Source organism: Miniopterus natalensis, chromosome 6 (assembly GCF_054644295.1).
Source record: "Miniopterus natalensis isolate mMinNat1 chromosome 6, mMinNat1.hap1, whole genome shotgun sequence".
Taxonomy (NCBI): domain Eukaryota; kingdom Metazoa; phylum Chordata; class Mammalia; order Chiroptera; family Miniopteridae; genus Miniopterus; species Miniopterus natalensis.
In genome coordinates this window covers 68,756,875-68,779,892 of record NC_142086.1, presented here as the reverse complement: position 1 = coordinate 68,779,892, position 23,018 = coordinate 68,756,875, and the positions used below count along the sequence as shown (strand labels likewise).

Below are 23,018 nucleotides of genomic sequence, written 5' to 3'. Positions count from 1 at the left end.
CTTTGAAGAGAAACACTCGAGTCAGAAGTTTTTACTTTGTTGTAGTCAAATGTATATATGTTTTTCTATCATTTGCACCTTATATGTTCTAAGAAATTATTCCCCTAACTTCATGTCATTATTACCCACTTACATTTTCTTCTATAATGTTTGAAGTTTACTTTTCACATGCAGGTCTTTAATCACCCTGGGATTAAGCTCTGTGTATGGTATAAAATGTAAACTCATTTTACCTTATTTTTTCAATGGATAATCATTGTCCATATGAATAATTGGTACTTCACATCTGATCTATAGTGACAGTGCTATCACTTAACAAATTTCCATTAATCCATATTAACCTACTTGAATATCCACAGTCAAGTATCATTGTTTCATACTACTGTATATCTCATAGGGCAAATCCTCGTGTGCTTTTCTCCTTTAAATTGTCTTCCACATGAAGTTTAGAATAATCATTCACGTTCTCCAAATTGCCTTTCTAGTTTAAAATGGAATATCACTGAATTTGAATAATAATTTAAGAAAAATGCATATTTCACAGATAGTGAACCTTCTTTTCCATGAACACGGTATATCTTTAATATAGTTACTTAAAATTTTCTCAAAAATGTCTTACATTCAGTTTTAACATTTACTTCTGGTTAATGTTTATTAATTGGTTGCTAAAATAAATAACTAATCTTAAAATACATTCTAACATTGGCTATTTTTTTCTTTTCTTTTGGGCAAAACTTGCCATAAATTGGTCTATTTTATTCAGATTTTCAGAATTATCTTTGTTCTCTGACTTGGTAATTTTTTTTCTCTAGAGACTTTACTTCCATTGCACTAATAACTTTTCTTACTTGTACTACCCTACATCATTCTTTAGACTTATTCTGTTGTGGGGTTTTTCATTTTCTTAATTTATGCACTTCACTCATTAATATTTAGCCTTTTTGTTTTGAATCTAAGCATTAATGCTATATGTTTTTACTCTAAATATCAACTTAGCTGATATCTCATCATTATGATATGAAGTACAATTTTTAGCATTCAACTTTTAAGTGTTTCTCCCATTTTTCTTCAGCTTATTTTTTGACTCATGAATCACTTGATTCATGTTTTTTAATTTCTAAATTCAAGATTCTGTGTGTATTTGTGTTATCTTTTTATTGTTTGGGAGGTTTTTGGTTTTCATTTTGTTTAGTGCATATAAAAGAAAAAAATTAAAGAATCCTATAAGATTCTAATGTATTTTACATTTATTTTTTTCTGTAGTGGACCTCTTTAGTGTTTAATATGAACATTACATACTTTTTATTTTATATAAAGAGACTTATAAAATGTCTTATGTCTAGAATTCCCTAGTATACATTTTCTCTACTTTAAAAATTTTTTAAAGATCTCTGTCTTTACCTAGATAGAGAAAAAAGCTTTACTTTTATCCTAAACAAATAATCGAGTATTTTAATATATTAGCCTTTGACATTTAACTTTTTAAAATTCTTCTCTACTATTTTATCTGGTGCTTTACATTTATTATATAAGCTTTATCTATGTTTATTTATATTGATATTTGTATCATGAATTATTTTGATTTCACTGAATTTTTATTTCATTTTTTTTAATGTTATAGACATCACCCATATTCCTATATTTCTCATAAATTCCATAAGGATAAAGATTGAATTTTCTGTAACTTACTTTTATTCATTGTACTCTCATTAAGAGAGTAATATCACAAAATTAAGCGCAATTCATAGCTTTTATGAATAACATTGTGCGAAACTACTTACCATCGGCATTCCAAACAAACCAAACTCCAGCATTCCTGTGATAGACCATTCCATTTGTTCCCATGAAGCAGTATTATCTCCTAACCAATGTGCAGCATGGCTTCCAGATCCAGCAAAAGTTGACCGGGTGAGAATAAAGCTTCTCTTATTAGGGAAAACTTTTTGTACAGCTCTAAAATTAAATAAAATCCATTAATGAGATTTTTAAAAAATACTGATATTTAGAAATTCTAAAATCTTAATTTAAAATGCATTTATTACAGTTCCTAGAGCCAAGCCATAATATTTGCAACTATTTTATCAATATTTTATACCAATTTCATATTTAGCTATCAATACTTACTTAAACTGATCAGAAGCACTAACAAAGTCTTTTAGAAATGATTCAGATTTTGAATGACTTCTTTAACCAAATTAAATAAATGCTCCTTTTGTATTCACTCAACATTTGTTTTTGAAATATATGATTTAAAATCATTGAAAATTTTGAATATAAAATGCACAAATCTGAACTTTAAGCCAATACACATTTTTTGTGGCACAATGAGTTTAATTATGTATTAATGTACACATTTTCAATTATCAGCAAGCAATGTTGGAATAAAATGTAGATATTTGAGAAATATTTTACTTTGTTTCTGGAAGTTCACCATTCAAAACTACTAGAATTATTCATCTTATCTCTAATCATACCTGAGTATCATTGACAATTTTTTCCATAAATGGGAAATAATCAGGAAAAGATACAAAAGTTTAATTCAGTATATAAAATTATGCAGACTACCTTATATTATAAAAATGTAATAGTATTCTCAGGTGCTTTTTCTGTATTATTAATTTTATAATATTGAACTATAGTGTTTTTTTCTTTCTACAGTTTACTCATTTATATAATGTAATATGTAATGTTTACTGAGTTTAAAAACTGAAGTAAACAAACACTGAGAAGAGAGTGTATAAATTTTGATATCATAGTATGATTTGGAAACAGATAAACATGGGTTTGAATTAAAACTGAATTGTAATTGTTAAATTATAGAAAAATTAAAAATTTATTGAGACTAGGATCTGGGTTTTATTGACTATTTCATTATAATTCTTTATACAATGATTGAAAAACAGTAGGCAATAAGAAGATTGTACCCTTCCTTTGTTTTGTATCATGCTCTTTTTATACACAAGCAACACACTGCATTAGAAAATTACTTTAGGAGATACTACATTGAAAACTACATTTTAATTGAAACCCCAGTTTTTTAAAAACAGTTAAAGATTTGTTCTAGAAGAACCATTCTTCCAGGCCAATAGTGAAATTTATGCTTAGAAGACAATTATATTCAGAGATAGCAAACTCAATCAAAATTTTGAAGGGTAATTTAAATCTATAAATAAAAAAGAATCACAGTTAAATACATACACCATGTTTTCTTGGTAACTAAGTTCCAAATTCATGAATAATACTAAAATAACAGATGCTTTTAATATACTAATTTTTCTACCATGAAAATATTAGCTTTCTTACTCTTGCTATTAGTAAGTTATCAAATATATGCTAGCAATAAATGTGAAAGAATTTTCGGAATGAAATTCTACTTACTTCTCTGTGGCTATAGCCATGCTGTATCCATAGAGGCTGTGAACATCATACTGTTTTCCCCAGGTCTGCACAGCATCCATGCAAATTGTTTTGGAATACATGAGTTTGTCAAGAATATCTTGGAGAAAATATATGACATATGTTCTAAAAATTATTTGCTATTTTAAACTCTATAATGAGAGATTTTTGCTATTTTAATCTTTATAACCCTTAAATGATATGTTATGTAATACCATACTCAGTTAAAAAAACACAATAAAAATGACAATTTAAGTTAAGTTCTAACTAGGTCTCTGTGTTCCACTCCTGTTGATTAACAATTAAATTTGCACTTTCACTAATACTCTGCTTCCTAACTTCAATAATAAATAAATCCAAAGGAAAAAATAACCATTTTATATATATATATAGTATATCAATTATCTATAGTTCCATTTTAAAGCTTTATAGAATAATTTACTTAAATATTATCTAATTCTGTACATGTAGAACTGCCACACAATTACAAACCATTTAAATCTTTTTTTCCAGTTTTTCATTGTGCTTTAATTTGCAAGCATATATCATGTTGCAATAATTATTGTCATCTTTCTTTAGATGTCCTTGTAGCAATTTATTTTCCTAAGAGCACATCTTTTTCTTTTGTTATTTATTTTACCCACATTTAACGATTAAAAATAAGGTTTTCAGAATATGTGAGATGTAATTATTCTCATCAGATACCCTCTAATAATTGCTCAGAGTTACAGTGAAGTGCTTATGAAAAAAATTTGATCACTTAAGCTATGATTTCAAACAAATTTTGTTTCGTTTCATTATTTAATCACCGGCAAATAAAAATAAATCAATATTCTATATCAAAATTTAAAATCATTGTCCTTTCCTTAGGCATAAATATTTTGACTGAAAGTAAAACAACCAAACATATTGATTTCAGGGTCTCAAAATTTTACCAAACTTTGTAATTTAGAAATATATATGCTAGAATTTACCCTTCAACAGTTAATGGTAAGCGGATAACCAAATGAAATTTACCAGGAGTAAAAGGTGGATAATTCCATTTGTTGTCATTGCATCCTTTTGTTGAACCTTGAACAAAGCTGGAAACTTCATTCATGTCCTAAATGGATGTAAAATGAAGAACAGCAGATTTGAAGTAATGATAAATCATATAAATCTAAGTTATTTGCAAATTTATTTTTAATCTAAGGCAAACATACTGTTATGCTTTCAGTAGACAAATATAAGCTACCAAGCTAAAGACAAACTTGCTTATCTATACTCACTACTTGATTCTACCTTGGGTATGAACAAGTCATTATAAAGAGAAAAATAATATTCTGTTGTTCTGTTCTTTTAAGCATTAGTCAAAATGCTTCTGTTTTAGCCTCAGAACAACTCTGCCTTTCTCTGATGATCTTCCTCTTCCGATTCCCTCTCTATTTTAGGGCTGAATCAGGTATTTTAATCGTGAGAGGATGCAGGAAATGGAGTTTTCTCTCTACAGTACATCCAGCTTCTCTTTCACTATTCCTAAAGTGTCATTTATACTTCTAACTCTGTTCTAATGGACTCAAATTGTTTCCTAGGTAAGCAAAAAAAGGAAAAAAAGAAACTTTTAATTTAAATTAAATAATACAATTGAAATTAGAGCTATAATTGAAAACAAAACTCAAGAGCAGAGTGTATTTTTTTGTTATTTCTACCAGAAGCTAGGTATTATCATCATGATCTCACTGAATTTTTGTCAAACAACTAAGGCCTCTCCATCTCATTCTATTACTATCACAGAAATCCTGCCAATTATGCTTAACCTGGTACTCAATTTCTTGTTGTCAATGGAAAACATAATTTTCCTATCTTTATGTTACCCACAGCATGCCCGATGTATATTGATGGCACAAAATAAAGACTTGCTATCTAACCAATTGTTTGAATGAATGAATGAATGAATGCATGGATGAATGAATGAATAAATAAATAAATAAAATTAATTAATGACACAATGAGTATTGAGCACTTTAAGAAAATAGACATATAATGGACCTAAATAGCCAAAGAAAATATAGCTATCCCTATGATGCTTATTATCTCTCCTTCCAAAATTCTGGACTGTTCTAATATCTTTGAACAAAATCCCTGAAGTTTTCTTTGTTTTCAGCTTTATTAGCCTTTTTTTTTTCTGAAATACAGAATTTCAGGTTCACCAAATAATTTTATTCCCAAATGCAGTTATAATTTTCATAACAAAAAACACTAAATCACTGACTATAATCCAGTATTATTCTAGACAATAAACCTAGCAGCAGGCCATCAATCCCTACAGATATAAAACTTCATCCAAGGAAACTTTTAAACATTAGTGTTTTCATTTAATAAATGTATCAAATATCTAGGATTTTGTTTGCTGCTGTTGCTTATGTTGAGAGAAAACACTTAACCTATTGCCAATTTTGACTTGTTCTATGACTTATTTTAAAATGTTTCTAAAGGGTAAGGGTTTCCCAGTTTCACATTACTGCATTTGTTTGACTACTGTAGACTTAACAAATGTTTTTGGAATTGTACTACAATAGGATTATCCTCAAATTTTGTTGACTATTTTTCAACAATTATTAGTCATAAAGATACACCTCAGTAACAGTAATGAAATTTATTCTATAAAATTATCACTGAAGAAAACAAAATCTCTATTTTCAGCTTTTATTTTTTATTCTTCTCTAACCAATGAACACAACAGGTATAATATTTATATATTCTAGAAAAATATTATAAGACCTTTTAATTTTATGTTCATACAATATAAAATATATCTTGTCAATGTAATAATTTAATAGGAAGAAAAATTCTATTCTATTTTTATTGTCCAAACTCACTGGTTTAAAATAGCTACTTACAATCCAAAGTCCATCATATTTCACTTCTTGATGGAAAATATTACATTCATTTGCCCACCACTCTATGCAGCTTGGATTAGTGAAATCAGGGTATACTGATAATCCAGGCCATACCTAGAAGAAGAAACCATTCAGATTTATACATAAATTTAAAAAATAAATAGATGAGAATTCAAACTACTTGAGTGGAGAAGGATTATTACAGTTATAATGTTGTATTCCCTGCACAATCTATATTTACAATAATCTCAGGCCTACTTTAAAATGCATTTAAAAGAAAGTAAAGAAAGAGAGAGTAAGAACATGAAACATTTATAAAGGGAAAAATAGAACATGGGATGGATGAGGTTATTATTTTGACTGTAACTTAATTTAATTCTTAGCACCCTAGTAGGTTAGGTTAAAAAAACATCATATAATATAGTCCTTGTTCGATAAAAGAAAGTATTTTATTAATTCATTTCCAAAGGCAACTGTTTCCCAAAAAATTCAAGGGAAAAACTCCTTGTATATGTACTTTTTAATTTAATAAATGCACATATGACACATATGGGCTGGACGATATTTAAAGCATTTTTATTACTTTTACACCATTTATTTTTCACTACTTTTATCATCATTTTACAGATGAAGGAGGTACTACAATTAAACCCATTTTACAGACGAGAGAAGTGGTGAATAGAGAAGTTAAATAAGTTGTTCATGGTCATACCACTAATAAGTGGCAGAGAAGAACTTCAAACCCAGGCACTCTCATATCAGAGTCCATGCTTTTAAACACTACACATTTTATGCTGTTTCTTTAAGATTGATGCTTCTTTGAATTACTTTACTTATTGCTTAAAATAATGACACTGGGTAAGATGAATTCAATTGTAAATAAACTGGGATAGATAATATTGTTTTACATCCAAATTATGATTATCGGCTATCTGATCTGTCCATAACCAACAGAGGTTTTAACAAAATGTATTCTGTGATTTATTAATAGGCTTCATAAGTAGGAAATTCACCTCTCTCAAATTCATGTTTTTACCTGTAAATTAAAAATGTTAAGCATAACTATACTATTATTTTACTGTGAGGATTAAGTACAAACTATAAACAATACACAGCATATAAATACTCAATTTATATATGTATTATTTTATACAAAGTTATCAGAACTTTGTAATCTAAATTATTTATATTTTGTTATCTTTAGTTTTAATTGTGTATAGCATTAAAAATGATCTGTTTTCTTACAATTATCTCTTCTGTTTTAGAGATAATTGGAATATTTATTCTGTGTAAAATTTCTCTACACAATTAAGATATCAAATCTACATTTGATAGTGAATATATGCATAGGTGCACACACACACTTACAAAAACTCTGTCACTGCACAATAGAAAATCTGAGCAACACTTTTCATAATTATTATAATTTACCTCTCCAATAATCGTTGTAGTCCCATCGGATTCCTTTACCCACACGTTTTGTTCATTTCCCCTCTGATAGGTTTCATATGGTGCTCCATTGGCACGACTACTTATGGCAATTCCAGGATCCTAATAATAGAATTCATAAAGATCACCAAGGGCAAAAATGTCATTAGACATCAAGGCTAAAATCATCTACCCACTCATTTTCCCAATTACTATGTACACTGAAGAAGACCAACAGGGGAAAAAATGATTCACTGGAAATATGGTACTGAAGGAGAGCTCTATGGATACCCTGGATGACCAGAAATACAATCAAGTGGACCTAGAGCAAATTAAGCCTGAGTGGTTTCTAATAGCAAAAATGAAAAAGCTGAAACTGTCCTATAGCCTGTACATCATGAGAAGGCAGGGTTCTTTGGTAAGGACAATAAAGCTGGGGAAAGTAGAAGTCAGCAGGAAAAGAGGAAGACAAATTATATGAGATCTATTGACTCCATAAAAGAAGCCACAGGCATGAGTCTACAGGAACTGAGCAGGACTCTTGAGGAAAGGACTTTATGGACATCATTCATTCACAGGGTTGTCAGTAGTCAGAGCTGACTCAGTGACACAACAGACATAATAATAGAAAAAAGAAATGATAGAAAATCTATTAACTGACAAAAGGATAAATAGTAAAATTATATTAACATATAACAAGTCATTACCAAGATGATGACATATTTCTGGCCATGATCATGCAAATCTTGAACAAATTCAGGGAGCCCATTAAATGTAACTTTATCATAAGTAAAGTCTTTCTTGTCTTCCATATAATCAATATCAGTGACCTGTGTATCCTAAAAATTAGCAGAGTATATATCGATAAATTATACTAAAATAACTTTCCAATCACTTCAACCTTTAAGTACAATAAATTTGTATTATAAATATAATTATTAAAAAGTAAATGAACTTAGATCCCTTTTAGTTCACTAAAGATGTAATGATTTTTTTTTATAAAACTAGTTTTTCTAAAGTATGAAAGCATTATGATTATTCACATTTGTTTCAGTGATAATTGAATATGTATTATAATATAATGTGATTAATTGTATTTAAAAAACCTACACATTACATTAAATATTAAATAAAAAGTATACAGACTTTAAAAAATAAAGTCTACTAGAAAACTAAATATGATTTTGTTCACAGTTAAACATGTATTCTGTTATAGTATAACTCATTATCAGTTCTCAAAATTTCACATAGGTCTGGGCATTATGTATGTTAATAAAATGTACTTTATAATTAAAATGCAGCTTAATAATTCTTATGCATATATAATAATCCTTACAATTTCCTGCATTTATTATTATGTGACAATATTTAACTTGGTATACATTCCCACAAACCCTTTATCCCACTTACAAATGGTATGCCAGCTTCCCGATTTCTTTTTACCACTTCTTTCACTACATCAAGTGATTTATAATTCCATTTACTCAGTTGAAACCCAAAATTCCAATATGCTGGCATTGCTGGTCGTCCAATGAGCTTAAAGTAAATAAACATTTAATTAGTTTCAGTAAAGTGTACGAGAACCTAGTATTAATGTGCTTCTTCCTCTATTCTATCTCTAGCAATCATTTAAATTTAACTATATATTTCAAACAAATATTTAGTGTTACATTTTTAAATGTGTCTTAGATATTCTATAAGAATTCTGTTCTGAAACACTTAAAAATTGGTTTTTAACTTTTTTGCTTATTTTGTTGTTAAAGTAGAACATTAACACTTAAAGTAGCATTTGCAAAGGTATATTTTGCTCAGCATGTAAAATAAAAGAAGAGAATAAATGAATACCATCAGAGATAGAAAAAATAAACTATCCAACACACTCTCATTTCCTTTAGCAACAAAAAAGAATGAATGAATGGTCATCATGTAAGAAAAAAAGATGTTTAAAAATACATATACCCATTCCATTTCTCCATTATATATGTCTAAATATTACGTATTTTTTTAAAAAGATACTAATACTATATTATCGTATCCTATTCAAGAATTAAAATTATTTTTAAAATAGCTTATCAAGTAAAAGTCTCAAAAACATAGTAATTTAAACTCTATTCATAAATATTTTAATGTTCTGCAAAATTTCTTTAAAGATTTGGCCATGTGATTGAAATTTCTGTGTGTGTGTTTGTGTTTGTGTGTGTGTGTACATTATATACATGACATACTTTACATTTCATAAAAGTATATAAAATATTTATTATATATTACATTATTATATATTATTGATTTTATATGTATATACATTTTCTTTCAACATAAAGCTATTTGGATAGTCAAGTAAATTATGTTTTAAACTTTAACATATTGAGCCCACTAATTGGTTAGCCTGTCGAGAGGACATTTAGTTTTCCTTCAAACAAGAAACAAAATTTATTTTGTCTACTCTACACATAATTTCAGCCTCTTTTAAATACAGAAGTGATTAAAAGTGTTGTATTTTACACCAGTCTTTATGGTAGTGCTTATGTTCAAGACTTTGCAATTCTACCGATAAAATGATGTAAGCAAGTACACTGCTATGTGTATGCTACATTCATTCACATGTCAAGCATGACTCAGTCTCAACTACTGCTTTACTCAACACGAATAAACAACTATTGCAATCAACTTCCAAAAATAAAATATCAAATTCCTTTAAAAAATGTGCTGTCCCCTGTTTTGATGGGGTGCTAGCCATACACAAAGTCTGTATACAGGCCAGCTTAGCACTGTAATTATGATTTCATATACAGAAACTTTAACCTTGTGTTCTTTCCTGAAATTCACTTTTAGAAACAGAAATTTTGTAATTGTTAGACATTGTAAATTATTCAATTGTGTATAATCCTAGGTACTCTCATTTTAGGCTTTTGAATCCTAATTAAAGACAGTTTTGAATAGCAATTACTTCCTCTTTGAGATTATCTTAGAAAATGGGAATTATATATGAAAATATAATCAGTAAAGCAAGATTTTATTTTATTTTATGCATTGCTTGATTTCAGAGAGAGACTGGAAGGGACAGAGGGAGATAAAGATACGGAGATAGAGAGACAGAGAGATAGTAGATAGATGATGATAGATGATAGATATGGATAGATGATGATAGATTAGATAGATAGATGATGATGATGATAGATAGATAGATAGATAGATAGATAGACAGATAGATAAATAGATAGATAGATAGATGATAGATAGATAGATAGATGATAGATAGATAGATATAGATAGATGATAGATATAGATACATCAATTTGTTTCACTTGTTGATGCATTCATTGGCTGATTCTTATATGTACCCTGAGCAGAGATCAAATGTGCAACATTGGCATATTAGTATGAGACTCTAACCAACAGAACTACTCCACCAGGGCTCAATAAAACAAGATTTTAAAAATTAGCATGATCCTTAAATCTTATACCAATAAAAATGATTTGTTTTTCCATGATAACACCAGGAACTATATATGCCACAGGAGAACAATTATATGGAAGAAACTCAAAATCAGGCTCAAGGTATGCCCTGATTTCTCACCTCCCAAAGGTCCCTCTTGAACTCAGGATGCTATTTAATAGGTAATGAGGGTTGCTCAGACAGTAACCTTTGAGATGTAAGACTTCAGAAGGTGTTTCAAAATCTTCCTTTCTAAATAAACCTGAATGTCAGAGCCAATTTTCCTAGAGCTTACCTACTGTGCATTAAAAGCAAGTTTCACTAGCCTTCCTCATAACACAGTTGCCCCTGGGATTTTATCATAGGGTAGTACAACCTAAACATCCATTGCCTATTCTGAGGCTTGAAGACAAGATAACTTCCTTATAAGGAAATTCAACTCCTGAACTCAAATGCCTAGAAATAATAAATAATTTTATATCAGAAATATAGACATTTAAATATACATAGGCTTCGCTCTACAGAAAACAATACCAAAAATAAAAATCACCTACTCATATATGAAAAATGGTAAGACTTAAAAATATATTTAGCTATCAGGCCCCAGATATCTTAAATAAAGTCATTTAAATATGTAGACATGTTAGAGAAAAAAAATATATATGGTAAAAATAATTTTATAATATAGCCCTGAAACACACCTCTTGATACTGTTGAACTACTTGTTCTGGTGTATCCCCTAGAAAGATGTAAAAGTCCAGAATGCCACCAGTAACTCTGTAAGTTACGATAGGAGTAGGCTGGATGAAAACCTCTACAAAATAAAAATTGAGAAGGCATATGTAAAGATTAAAATATAATTAGTGATAAAATAATTATAGTATCTGTTTAAAGTACTTTGCATTAACCACTTAATTTTAAGCTGTTTTTATATAATTATGAGGAAAGATGTTAAAGATAGAAAGAATACAGGGAAAAAATGGAATGCCCCCATGTATGAGGTTTATAATAGGATATCCCAGATGTTTCCTTGTAAAGACGCTGGCAAAAGCTCCCTTGGAAATTGCATAGCAAGGGATAGAGGAGCAGTCCTTTCACAACAAAAAGATTTCTTTCTTAAATTGCATTTTATTTAGTCATTTCTAAGAAAAACATATAAAATTTGATTTTTCTATATGTAAAACAAAATAATTGCCTGGATAACCATACAATATCACTGTTTTTGCTGAAATATTAATTTTGTGGCTTTTTATTATCACCAGTTTACCTCTTAAATATAGGTATTACACTCATAACATTAAAAACCAAAGAGTTTACATAACTTGAATTGTGATACACTAATAAAACATGTTTTCCTTCCTCTCTGCATATAGACCTTTCTCTTATTTGTAGTGGAATGCTAATTTATCTTAACAAATGAGGCTGTGGAATGGGGGATATTCATTTTCATGGATGTGTTTCAATGTTGTTCTGAAGGGAAAGGAAAGTTCCTGAATTATCACAATGTAGCATACTTTCTCCAAAATAGACTACTGATATGTAAAATTCATTGTCTCACTAACTACAAAACCTACTTATAATTCCACATACTATATCACAAACAGTAGAGCTTACTCTGATATATAATACCTACTATTGGAATATAGTAGTTAATATATTTCAAGTTAAATCTCATTTAAATATATTATCAGATAAATTACTCTTACCCATTGCATTGCTGTTCATTAAGAAAACACCAAATGACTTTCCAGAAGTATCTTCAATGCACATGAAGAATGTTTGATGGCCATATAAATTATTATTATTCTAGAAGACAAAAATTTGAAAATTAAAATTTAAGTATATTTAACACAAAAAGATTATATATGTAAAATTGCCCTTACAAATCCCAATTTGTTTCTATATTTTACCCCTCATAACTCTATGCTAATTTTTCCTAGAACAGTGTATGTGCCATATGAAACTTTCCAGCACAAAAACATCAAAATAATTTTAATTATTACTATATCAAGTTATAAAAGGTGTGACATACACATTATACTAGTAATGGGTTATTTACCTTTCCTTTATGTTTTATTATGACTAAATGAATTTTAATTAGCTACCCATGATAGGGTATTGACATGTTTATCCATTATGTTCATGTATAACCAAGGCAATGCAGAGAATTTCCAAATTATCTCCACCCTCACAAAACTTTTGCAGTACATTTGTTGAGAGCTGATGAGTAGATGAAATGGAGGAGGAGAATCAGAAATACCCTTATGAGCTGAAAGATATAAACTTCTTGACTGAATGGATATGGAGGTTGAAAGGAAAGAATATATTTCAAGTAGCTATGAGGTCCTCAGCCTGGTGTTTATTACAGATAGTGGTGCCATAAACAGAGAGTGGTAGAATTCATTAGTCGCTCTGTACCAAATGAGGTTTTTTAAAACAAATTTACTTATCCAGTTTGGGGGATAAAACAGTTAGCATTGGCATTTAAAATGTTGCTAAAATTTGACTCAAAGAAATCATGAATTAATAAAATAAAATTTTAATGATGTTGTCTTTGGACCTGACAAATCTTATGTTCTGGAAGTATAGACACATATATACTAAAATATACACTGTGATGACTGTCATACTAAAATATGAATAAAGGGTTAGCAAGTAAATATTAATTTTGCATAAACGAGTTTGGGAGAAATTCCTAGAAAACTTTAAATGAGCCTCAATGACATTATATACATGATAGGGAATGTCAAGTTTCACTTCTTACAAAGAGAACCAACCCCCTGTGCAAATATGTGAACTTATAGAAGATTATCACGTTATGGAAGAGAAAGAAGTAGGCATAAGTGCCCAATGTGATGTCCAATAGATAGGCAGACACTATATCACTCAAACCCACATATAACATGCTAAGAGTTTGGAATTATTCTACTGCAATCACTAGTGATAAATAGGTTTAAGTACAAGAGTGACTGAAAAGGAAATGGTAAAATATAAAAATCAAAAGAAAACATTCATAAATTGGAAATACCTATTTAAGCATGCTTAAAATTAGTTGGTCCCTTATTGATATAATTTAGGACTTTGCTATCAATCCTTACCCTTACAGTAAATAAACTTCTGGATTAGGTAACATTGGAGGATTTCAAATAGGCTAAATATACCATCTGCTCCAATATAATTATTTTATTTATAACAAGAAAGATAGTTCCTTACATCACCAGGAAGTTGATCCCTGGTAAAAATTGGCCACGTTTTCCAATACAAATCATGACGAAATCTCTTATGAATATGTTCCCCCAAACCATACATATATTCACTGGGAAGTCTGGTTGAGATCTGTAAATACTGGTCAGAGTATACCAAGGGACCAATACTGGTGTCAAACCTGTACCATGAAAGAAGGAAATAATTAATCTAGGAATATAAAAAAAGTATTCTACTAGATACGGGTCTATGTTATTTTTCAGAATATTTCATTTTAAATATATCGCTCATTAGCTGTGATCAATTCTTAAGAACACGTGAATTATACCATCACCGGAACTTGTTAATTCCATCAACACAATTTGCTTCATCGCCAATATACTCCTTCACATGCATTCTCTCCTTTAATTTTCATCACAATCCTAAAGCACGACTATCTTTATCAATCCCATTTCACAAATGACAGAAATTGGGAAAATGAATTCCTGTTTTCTAAGGTGGCAAGCTGGTAGGCAGCAGAGCCAGATTTGAAACCTAGTTCTACCTTGCTCCAGAGACAGGGTTTTTAAATACAGTACTATACTGACTTCCCACCTCTAACATATATATTAAAATTAAGTTCAAAATTATCTTTAGAAAAAGAGAAAACAGTGTATGTTTTATGCATATTAAATATATACAATGAGACACGTGAAATAACATTTAATATTTTGTGATTTAACATAAAGGGAATTGCAAGTTATTAAAATATATTTAAGAAAGGCAACTGTGGAGGTTTGATCTTGACTGTTTAATTAACCTTTCTTGGAGATGCCAGAAAATTTATCTTAAAAATTACTAAATTCCTTGTCACATATTCTTCACACAAAATTCATAATGAAGGTATTCTATATATACACACACATATATATATGAGAAAAGACCTTTAACATTACTATGAAAATTAGCCTTTCTCTGAGTAGTAACTATTTGATTCTATAAATTGGCAACAGAATATGATAAATAATAGGGAAAAGACACAATAGGGGTTCTAGGTATGTGAAAATATAGGCAAGGCTAACATTGTATCGTTGATGCTCTCCGACTTCAACTTTGTTTGGCCAGTCCTTGTACTTTTCATCCATAGAAAATAAAACCCCTGTATCACTATATCTTTACAAAGATATACACCACCCTCTTTTGGAAGGAAAGCTATTCCTTCTGAAAGTGACTTAAAATTAAGATTTTTCTAAGTTCTAAAATAGAATAAAATTGAACAGTTATTTAAACTTGTATAAATATAAAATAATTACTTACAAAGTTTTTTTATTGCTTTTTCTAATAACTTTTATGCTAAATGGATTTTCTGTAACTTGTACATCATACAATGTATTAGAAGCTGCAGTTCCAGTAAATTCTTTTACAAACTGATGAGGAACTTCATATCTTCTATTATTTGGATCAGTAATCTACAAAGATTTAAACAAATTAGCATTACTTGATTCAAAACTATTTAATTTTCCAATTCTGAATTTATTAAATGCAAGTTCCAAATAAAAAGTAATAAATTTAATAATTTTATAGATGAGCTATTAATCTAGTCATAAACTTAATTTTAATATTGTTGAATAGCTGTGCACAAAATCAACTGTATAAATTGTTAAGGAACAAATAAAATTATATAGTTATAAAAGTACTATATATAAAATAAAGATTTTTACTGACATATAAAAAATTATAGTATTACAAAATATTGATTTTTAAATACCAGATTTTAGTGAATTTAATTTTCCTCATTGCCTTCCATTGTTTACTCCTTAGAAATCCCATAAGGATTTTAAATTTGGTTTAAAAAATTTCTTAATTCCTGTGAAATTTTTGCTAGAAAGGTAATATACAAAGGATATGGTGCTGTTTTCACTTCCAAATCCAAAAGACCATACTACTAAATTACTTTCTAAAAAAAATCTGCAAAAGTTCGTTTCTTTAAAATAACAAATACAAGTGATACTAATAAAAAACTAGTGAGTGTAAGTTGCATTTATACAGCACAATTAACCCCCTTCTCAAATTAAATGTTAAACTAATCCTTAGTCACAGTCTGTAGTTGAAATAACAAAAATTACTACAGTTTATTGAGTTTTATTCTTAAGATACTGCTTCAAATATTTTACACTGACTACATTATTAAATTTCCAAAAATAACTACCTGAGGAACTATTTATGTTACATTTGAGTAAACAAGCTCAGAGAAGTCCAGTAACTGGCTCAGTGAGTCCTCTGCTATGGAATAAATATTTCTTGAGAGAGCAAATGTCTTGGTAGAATGAAGGGTGTGCCCACAACATGCCTTTTATTATTAACTTGTTTTTAGAAATCTCAAAAACCAAACCTTGAACCGGAAGCGATTGGGTGTCTGATTTTGAGTTGTCAGGGTAACACTGTTAATGTCACTTCCAAATATTGTAGGTGAAGGAATCCTGTTTAATTTGGCTTCACGTCCTTAAAGAAACAAAAAAAGCATGAGTCATGCCTTTATTTATAAAGATTAATCATTATTAAATGTTTTTCTTATTTTTACATTATTGACTTTATCACAAATATTGATCTCTCTTTCAATATGGAAGACACAATCATGAAAAAAATTAACCCTTTATATAATCAATTTAAACATTCCTGAATACATACTTTCCATTTGATTCTATTTAAGATATTTTTCAAAGAAAAATTTAAAACATATTTTTTATTTCCACTTCAAATATACTATGTTGGATCACATGGCAGAACAATTCTCACCAGTATTTGTTGTTTTAATTTCCTCAGCATTATAGCCATGGTTATTTGCAAAGAAACACCAAGGTATAACAGAATTATTCCACGGCCTCCAGCAGCAACCTCGCAGTTGACAAGTGGCCTGATAAAACATTTTAAAAAGGAATTATATGATTAGTACTTTTATCATTTGCATCAGTCTCTATTTTTTCTAACATTTATTCATGTAAAAAATCTTTAAATGAATATTTTTTAAAAAGCTTATTTATTTAAATATGTTAAAAAATCACTTACTCTTTTTTTTTTTTTTTTGCTTGAAAGAACTATAAATATTTTATCAATTGAATTAATTACACCATATAAGAGATTGATGCCCTGTGCTGTGTTTAATTTACATACCAGTGCACATTATTGTAAGCTCATGTATTTTAAAAGTTTCTGCCCTCTGGGTAATTAGAATCTATTCTGTTGTCATACCATCAAAGCAGAACTAAAATATTTGTGTACTAATGTGTCAAGGTGCAAGTAAGGCTATAAAGTGAAGATATGGCCCTGAATTCAAGCCTGCATAGTCTATGTAAGGTAGTTACTTTCAGCTAATTGTTAGTTCAATATTTGTTTGTTTGTTTGTTTTGTTAATTCTCACCCAAGGATATTTTTTCCATTGCTTTTCAGAGAGGGGGAGAGGGAGGAGAGAGAAGAACATCAATGTGAGAGAGACACATCAATTGGTTGCCTCCCGAAGGCACCTTGACTGGGGCCAGGGATTAAACCTTCAGCCCAGGTATGTGCCCGTGGTCAGGAATCGAATCTCCGACATTTCAGTGCAAGGGTCGATGCTCTAATTGCTGAGCCACACCAGCCAGGTGGTTAGTTCAATATTTACTTAGTTTATGTGCCATGTGTTGCAACTAGTTGCATCCATTATAGTCAATGAACAAAGCAAAATACTGTCTTTTTGTAATTTTATGATCTATGTGAAAAAAATTGTGTTGAAGAAAAATTATATATGGTTATATAAAAGTTGGGCCACATAGTGATGTTATGTGTTAACATTGGTATATTTAGAATCTACTTAATATTTAAATTTAATAGTGTGATACACTTTTATAATTTGAACATCTATGGTTTTTATTTTCTTGGCTATTTGTCTTAAAGAAAAGTTAAACCACCATTTTTAGTATCTGACGTCATGTAACCTCTCCTATTTCTGTTAACGTCAAATTAAAGTGGCATCAGATACACATATGTGTGCATATACCCATGAGAACACACATACATAAAGGTACACTGCAAATGAGAATACAATTAAACCTGACCCTTTTTTTAGGGCAATAACCTATCAGACTCTAAAGTATGTGTGACTTTTGATCAGGCAATTTTATCTCTAATTATCTAACATAGAAATGCTCCCAGCAATACCAAGAGATGATTATATAAAATTTTTCATTTACATTAGTCTTTATAAAATATTTGTTAAATGTTCATTGAAAATGAGAGGTAGAATTAGACATATATACTAATTTGGAAAAGTGTGAAGTTTTAAAAACAAGAGACAATAGATAAGCAAATAATAAGCAGACCTTGCTAAAATAAAATAATTTAGGAAAATGCAGTTACACGGAGTTCCTGGAAACACACTACATGAGTTTCCTATAGCAGTTGTTACACCCATGAAAAGGGTGGTTTGAGTCAACATAAAATATTTATTCTCTCACAGTTCTGGAGTCTAGAATTCTTAATGCAAGGTGTTAGCAGAATCAGGCTCCTTCTAAGCCTCCAGGGAATAATTCTTCCATGTCTGTTCCTAGCTTCTAGTGGCTCTTGACAATTCTAGGTATTCTTTGGTTTGAAGATACATTGTTGCAATCTCTACTTCCATCTTCACATGGCCTTCCCTGTGGTTCTCTGTGTGTCACCCTTCCTCTTATAAGGACACCAGTCATTGGATTTAGGGCGACTCTAATCCAGTATGATGTCATTTAATTAAGTACATATTCAAAGACCTATTTCCAAATAAGGTAACATTTGAGGCTCCAACCTAAAGTTTTGTAGAACATCATTCAACACGCTACATATATACAATAAAATATTACTTTAAAAATGTATATTCATCCCTCATGCTCTTAATCTATTAATAATTTGGGATGTTTTGTATAGATTTTGATACTTGTTATTTATGGTTATCATTCTGCCTATTTTTTAGGCTTTCAGGCATTTTTCTCTTATTTTAATTCCTAATCTAACTTCATTTTTCTTTCTGCTTCATTTGAAAAAGCAAAAATTGAAAACGTTAAACATTCACCAATAAGCATAAACTTTAGTAGGTAAAAAATAAAATAAATTTATGTTCTTATTTTTTATTTTATGTGTATGTAAGTACATATATAGAATTATATGTAATCATATATAGTGGGTTGACCATATTATGAACTGAATTGTGTGCTCCCCATACTTCATTTGTAGGAAACCCTGAGCTTTACTATGACTGTATTTGGAGATAAGCACTTTAAGGAAGTAATTAAGGTTCAATGAGGTCATTAAGTGAGGCTCATCTGATAGGACTGGTAACCTCATGAGAAAAAGAAGTGTCTCTCCCTTCCTCTCTCCCTCTCTCTCTCTCTCTCCATTCACAGAAAAAAGATCCATGTGAAAATAAAAGAGTTCAGCTATCTAAAAACCAGGGAAAGTCTCAGCAGAAACCAACCATGATCACACCTTAACTTACAGCTTCCAGAACTGTGAAAAAATAAATGTCTATTGTTTAAGCCACCTATAGTCAGTGGTATTTTATTACAGGTGCCTGAGCTGGCTAATAAATACACTCTGGATAGAGTTACGGCTTTTTCTTAAAATACTATTTTAAGTTCACCTTTTATTCTTAAGTGAAAAATATAAAATATACTATCTGAAATTTTTTTAAATTCTTAAGTTTAATTTTTTTCACATTGTAAACATTCTTTGGCAGCCTAACAGGCTGACATTAAAGACTAATAGAAGGCATCAAAACCTTAAACCACTGGCTTTTAAATGCTGTTTCTCTTTAAGATCCTAACAGCCCACGTTTTTCCTAACAAAGTTGTATGTTAAGCTTCAATCATTTCCTAAGGAGAATATTACTGTAAGAGAATATCTGTCCAATTTGTTCAGTGTGTTGCAGTAAACACTGTTATTTAGCTCTATTATCAGGTAAGCAATAGAACCCACTATTCTTAATGTTGTCCTAAGAAAAAAATATCTATTTTCATGTTGTCATGGCAAATTAATCAGAAATTAAGTGAGATTCAGACATGCATATTATAGATATATGTTGTGGGTATAACAGATTATATATATGCATATTGTATGCATATTAGAGAGATATGTGATATATTAGGCATATTACATAATAGATATATAATGGGCAAATATATAATTTTAATATTGTATAATGGTATATAATATGTTACAGTGCTTAATATATATTTACATCATATAGTTATGATACATTATGATACATGGATGCTGCAAAAAGTGAATGCACAAAGACCACAGACACACACTCATTGCCCTTCATTTCCATGCAGATCATGAAGCCCAAAGAAGAGCCAGTTTAAGGTTATATGAATCCATTCAGTTACCCTTAATTATCTCCATTTCAGCTTCTTCCAAATTATCAAATAATAAAAAAATTAATAATACTAAAAAAATCAGTTACTTTATTTTCCACTGACACTTCTTAATGCTGTCATTACAAATGCTACAGCTGAGAGTAGATTTCTCTCTCAAGTGTTACATAGTCAAAGGATATTTTTAAGATAAGAAGTTGCTTTGAGTGGGTAAAATTTTAGGAAGGTTCATAAAACTAATAGCAGCTTCTGTTAAGCATGAAAAATGTTCACTTTTTTATTTGAATTGAATAGAAATACAGAAAAGCTCAATTACTTCTATTATCTCTCATCTGTTTATACAGAAATAGAATAAACAGATGAATGCAGCCTAATTGATGGCTACATCTTTAAAAACATGGAATGGATCCAATACTGAGTAATTATCTTAATATAATTATTTTATACATCTATTAATAAAAAATATTAAAGACTTGTTCGCAGACCTTTGTTGGGAATTGATCTGGAATGCAGTTTATTCTCTCATTGATAGGCTCATTTAGTTCACTTGGACATTTTCCTGAACCAGGATTCACAGTGGTTGACTGAGTGGTCGCTGTGGTTGAACGCGTGGTCACTGGATCTGAAGTAGAATCAGTACTTCCTGGGAAAGAAAAAGGTCAATAAAATTAAATGCGGTATTAAATTATTTTTTCATATTTTTTAAAGTAATTAATGCTTTACATTGAAAGAATACATGAATTTATAAATAAAAATAAACTTGGCATTAAAATAGAACCCACAAATTCAGATCTTAGTCTTCAAGAGGAAAAGATCCAAATGATATTTAAAATTTGATTATGTGGAGTCCTGTTGGCTTTGTTCAGAAAAACAAAATAGATTCACAGAAGGCCTTGAAGTAGATTTAAAAGGAAATAAAATGCACATGCTCACCACATTTACAATTTGTGTTGCACAGATGAAGAAGGAAAATGGAGAAACATGAATGGGGAAAGAATTACAGGAAGAAAAAGAAAAGCAGAAGAAACAAGGCTCTTTGAAGTACTTAAAAGAGAAATCAAGGTATAGGAAAGGAAAAAGAAATCCCGACTCTATATAATAAAGAGGAACTTTCTAACCATCAGATATGGGAAAGATAAAATTGATTCTTTCACAATGTAGAGCTTTTGGTTTACTGGAAGAAGGTAAAACAAAGACTAAGAGCAGTAGAAAATGCTAACAACAGTTCCTTTGACGATTGGAATGATGAAAAGAGAGAGATTAGGTGGAGTGGAGCAGCAGGCACCCACCCTAAATTACAACAGAAAAATTCACAAAGATCAACATTTCAAGCCTTGTTTCCCCTTGCCTCTTTCTTTTTTTCTCCCACAACCTCTCTCTCCTTAAAGAAAAAAAAAAGCCTAAAACAGAGTACTCCCCCAATTGTCCACCCAGCTTTGCAAGTGTCTGGAAGCCAGAGTATAAACCCAGGCCTTCCCACTAACTGGAAGAGCCTCACTGGTAACTGTAGATGATTATTCCACCTTTCATTAACACCTTGATCCCTTTGCCTCTGCTATTTCTCAAGCTATCCACTGTAGGGAAGGTGATTCATGTGAAAGCACACAGATTCCTTAATTACAATGGCTCTTCAATGAAATAAGTGGAATATAATGGATAGAATAAGTTGGAGTAATTATGTAACTTAGCCAAGCTCTTTCTTTACAATTTTCATCTCATATAAATTACTTTTCCAAATCCACAAATATTAAGGAGTAAACGTCACCTTAACTTCACTATACTGTGCAATTATTTTTAACACTACTTACCTTCAACAGCAGGTGTCTTCGTTGCTAAAACAGCAACTAGGGCAATAGCTATTATAGTAACTATAATAAAGAGGACAATCAGAGTGATTTCTAACGCACTAAATTTCTTCCTTGACATCTAAAAAAAGAAAGGAAATGCTTGTTTAAAATGCAAAATATATAGCTACAAAAAGCCACCACAGTTATCATAAAATTATATACATTTTTTTAAACTAACCACAACACAAGCAGAGCTGGAAACAGTTCCATAAATTTATAATCTAAAATAATATACACTGGAAAAAATGTAAACGACACATTCAGTTTTAAGTAAAAGGAGTGAATTCACGATGCACACTAAGGTGAAAACATTAAAAAAAAAAAAAAAAAAGATCTCCAAGCAGGTGTGCCTTGCTCTCTCATTTTAGAACATTTTTCAAGTAGAACAAACCTCAAATTTGTACTGTTTCTTAGTTCACACAAGGATAAATTCTCTGAAGGAAGCACTGTTATTCACATTCTACTTAAG

The 23,018-nt window shown here is 29.9% G+C and overlaps 1 protein-coding gene across 2 annotated transcripts in view; it reads right to left on the bottom strand.

The window, feature by feature from the left end:
- The window catches only part of SI (sucrase-isomaltase), a 71,002-nt gene extending 48,374 nt beyond the window's left edge, over positions 1-22,628 (bottom strand). For both annotated transcript variants that reach the window (XM_087817916.1, XM_016215719.2), the window contains exons 1-15: positions 22,511-22,628; positions 21,188-21,345; positions 17,119-17,236; positions 16,715-16,824; positions 15,640-15,791; positions 14,353-14,524; positions 12,846-12,945; positions 11,841-11,953; positions 9,114-9,239; positions 8,411-8,542; positions 7,707-7,826; positions 6,276-6,389; positions 4,414-4,498; positions 3,379-3,496; positions 1,782-1,953 (exon numbers count right to left, since the gene is read on the bottom strand). In XM_087817916.1, coding sequence (XP_087674042.1) covers positions 1,782-1,953; positions 3,379-3,496; positions 4,414-4,498; positions 6,276-6,389; positions 7,707-7,826; positions 8,411-8,542; positions 9,114-9,239; positions 11,841-11,953; positions 12,846-12,945; positions 14,353-14,524; positions 15,640-15,791; positions 16,715-16,824; positions 17,119-17,236; positions 21,188-21,345; positions 22,511-22,628 — 1,908 coding nt within the window. The remainder of the gene's footprint in view (positions 1-1,781; positions 1,954-3,378; positions 3,497-4,413; positions 4,499-6,275; positions 6,390-7,706; positions 7,827-8,410; positions 8,543-9,113; positions 9,240-11,840; positions 11,954-12,845; positions 12,946-14,352; positions 14,525-15,639; positions 15,792-16,714; positions 16,825-17,118; positions 17,237-21,187; positions 21,346-22,510) is intronic.
- Between the last annotated feature and the right edge of the window lie 390 nt (positions 22,629-23,018).